The 1,423-nt window shown below is 46.9% G+C and overlaps 1 protein-coding gene across 1 annotated transcript in view; it reads right to left on the bottom strand.

The window, feature by feature from the left end:
- Positions 1–876: 876 nt before the first annotated feature.
- LOC146601248 (cytochrome P450 2D3-like) overlaps positions 877–1,423 on the bottom strand; it is a gene marked incomplete at its 3' end in the record, with an annotated part of 3,826 nt that continues 3,279 nt past the window's right edge. Inside the window, exons 3-4 of the mRNA XM_085309567.1 lie at positions 1,172–1,332; positions 877–1,050 (exon numbers count right to left, since the gene is read on the bottom strand). Of these exons, the coding sequence (XP_085165693.1) occupies positions 877–1,050; positions 1,172–1,332 (335 nt within the window). The remainder of the gene's footprint in view (positions 1,051–1,171; positions 1,333–1,423) is intronic.

Here is a 1,423-nt window from a genome sequence, read left to right as displayed (position 1 = left end):
AGAGGGGCACGATCACCTCCCTCGACCTGCTGGCAACACTCTTCCTAATGCACCCCAGGAGACCATTGGCCTTCCTGGCCACAAGGGCACATTGCTGGCTCATGGTCAAYYTGTCVTCCACCAGMACTCCCAGGTCCTTCTCTGCAGAGCTGCTCTCCACAAGGTCAGCCCCCAGCTTGTACTGGTGCATGGGGGTTATTCCTCCCTAGGTGCAGGAACCTGCACTTGCCCTTGCTGAACCTCATGAGGTTCCTCTCTGCCCASCTCTCCAGCCTGTCCAGGTCTCTCTGAAGGGCAGCACAGCCCTCWGGTGTATCAGCCACTCCTCCCAGCTTGGTATCATMAGCAMACTTGCTGAGGAGGCACTCTGTCCCCTCATCCAGGTCATTGATGAAGAAGTTGAACAGGATGGGACCCAGTACTGAGCCCTGGGCGATGCCACTAGAGGCTTCCAACCAGACTCTGTGCCACTGATGACGACTCTCTGAGCGCTGCCTTTCAGCCAGTTCTCAATCCACCTCACTGTCYACTTTTCTAACCCACACTTCCTGAGCTTCTCTAGGAGGATGTTATGGGAGACAGTGTGATAAGCCTTGCTGAAGTCAAGGTACACAACGTCCACTGCTCTCCCCTCATCTACCCAGCCAGTCATTCCACCACAGAAGGCTATCAGATTAGTTAAGAGAACATGTCTCTTAAGACAGCATGAAAAAGTCAACACCTTTCTTCATGAGATATAAAGTGAAATGAAATAAATAGGAGAATAGTTGGCACGAGATATTTTTAGAGTTTCATGAGGAAAATCAGCTTCCATCAAGAAGCTTAAATAAAAGAGGAATTAACTTCAGACCCGAGGTTCTGCTGGTCTCTTCCTACCTTYTCCATTTCCTTTAAAAATGCATCAGTGAAATCTCGGGTGTAAGCAGGGTTCCAGTTCTCCATGTGCTTATGTACAARAACGTCTATGTAGTCCATGAACTTCTTTTGCCCTTGAAAGACTTTTTGTGGCACTCCAGGGATGCGCAACAAGAAAGGGACCACATTAAGAAGCTGGGATACCAGAACCAGAAAGAGAGACAAGACATTATGCAAAAGAAAAAATAATGAAAACACAGTACTGTAAAGCAACAAAGGGTGGCTTTTTACAGACCAGATTACATTATTGGGTTACCTGAGGCAAGAATCCAGYCTCKTCAYGCAKGCTGTTTTCAAACAAACGTAGCAACTCCTTGAAGGTCTTGTCACCRTAGTCAAAACGCTCTCCATAGACAGTGGTGCAGATCACATTGCAGACTGCATTATTTACAAGAAAACGTGGATCAAAAGGACGACCTAAAAATGAAAATGGAGACCAAGCAAAGACTAAGCAACATTAAGCTATTGTAGCACAGCTATCAGCATAAGAGAATGCACACACAAATAG

Source organism: Rhea americana, unplaced genomic scaffold (assembly GCF_003343005.1).
Source record: "Rhea americana isolate MKP2758 unplaced genomic scaffold, rheAme1 scaffold_1065, whole genome shotgun sequence".
In the NCBI taxonomy this organism is placed as follows: Eukaryota; Metazoa; Chordata; class Aves; order Rheiformes; family Rheidae; genus Rhea; species Rhea americana.
Note: the sequence above shows the minus strand (reverse complement) of the source record. Positions and strands in the feature narration are given on the sequence as shown.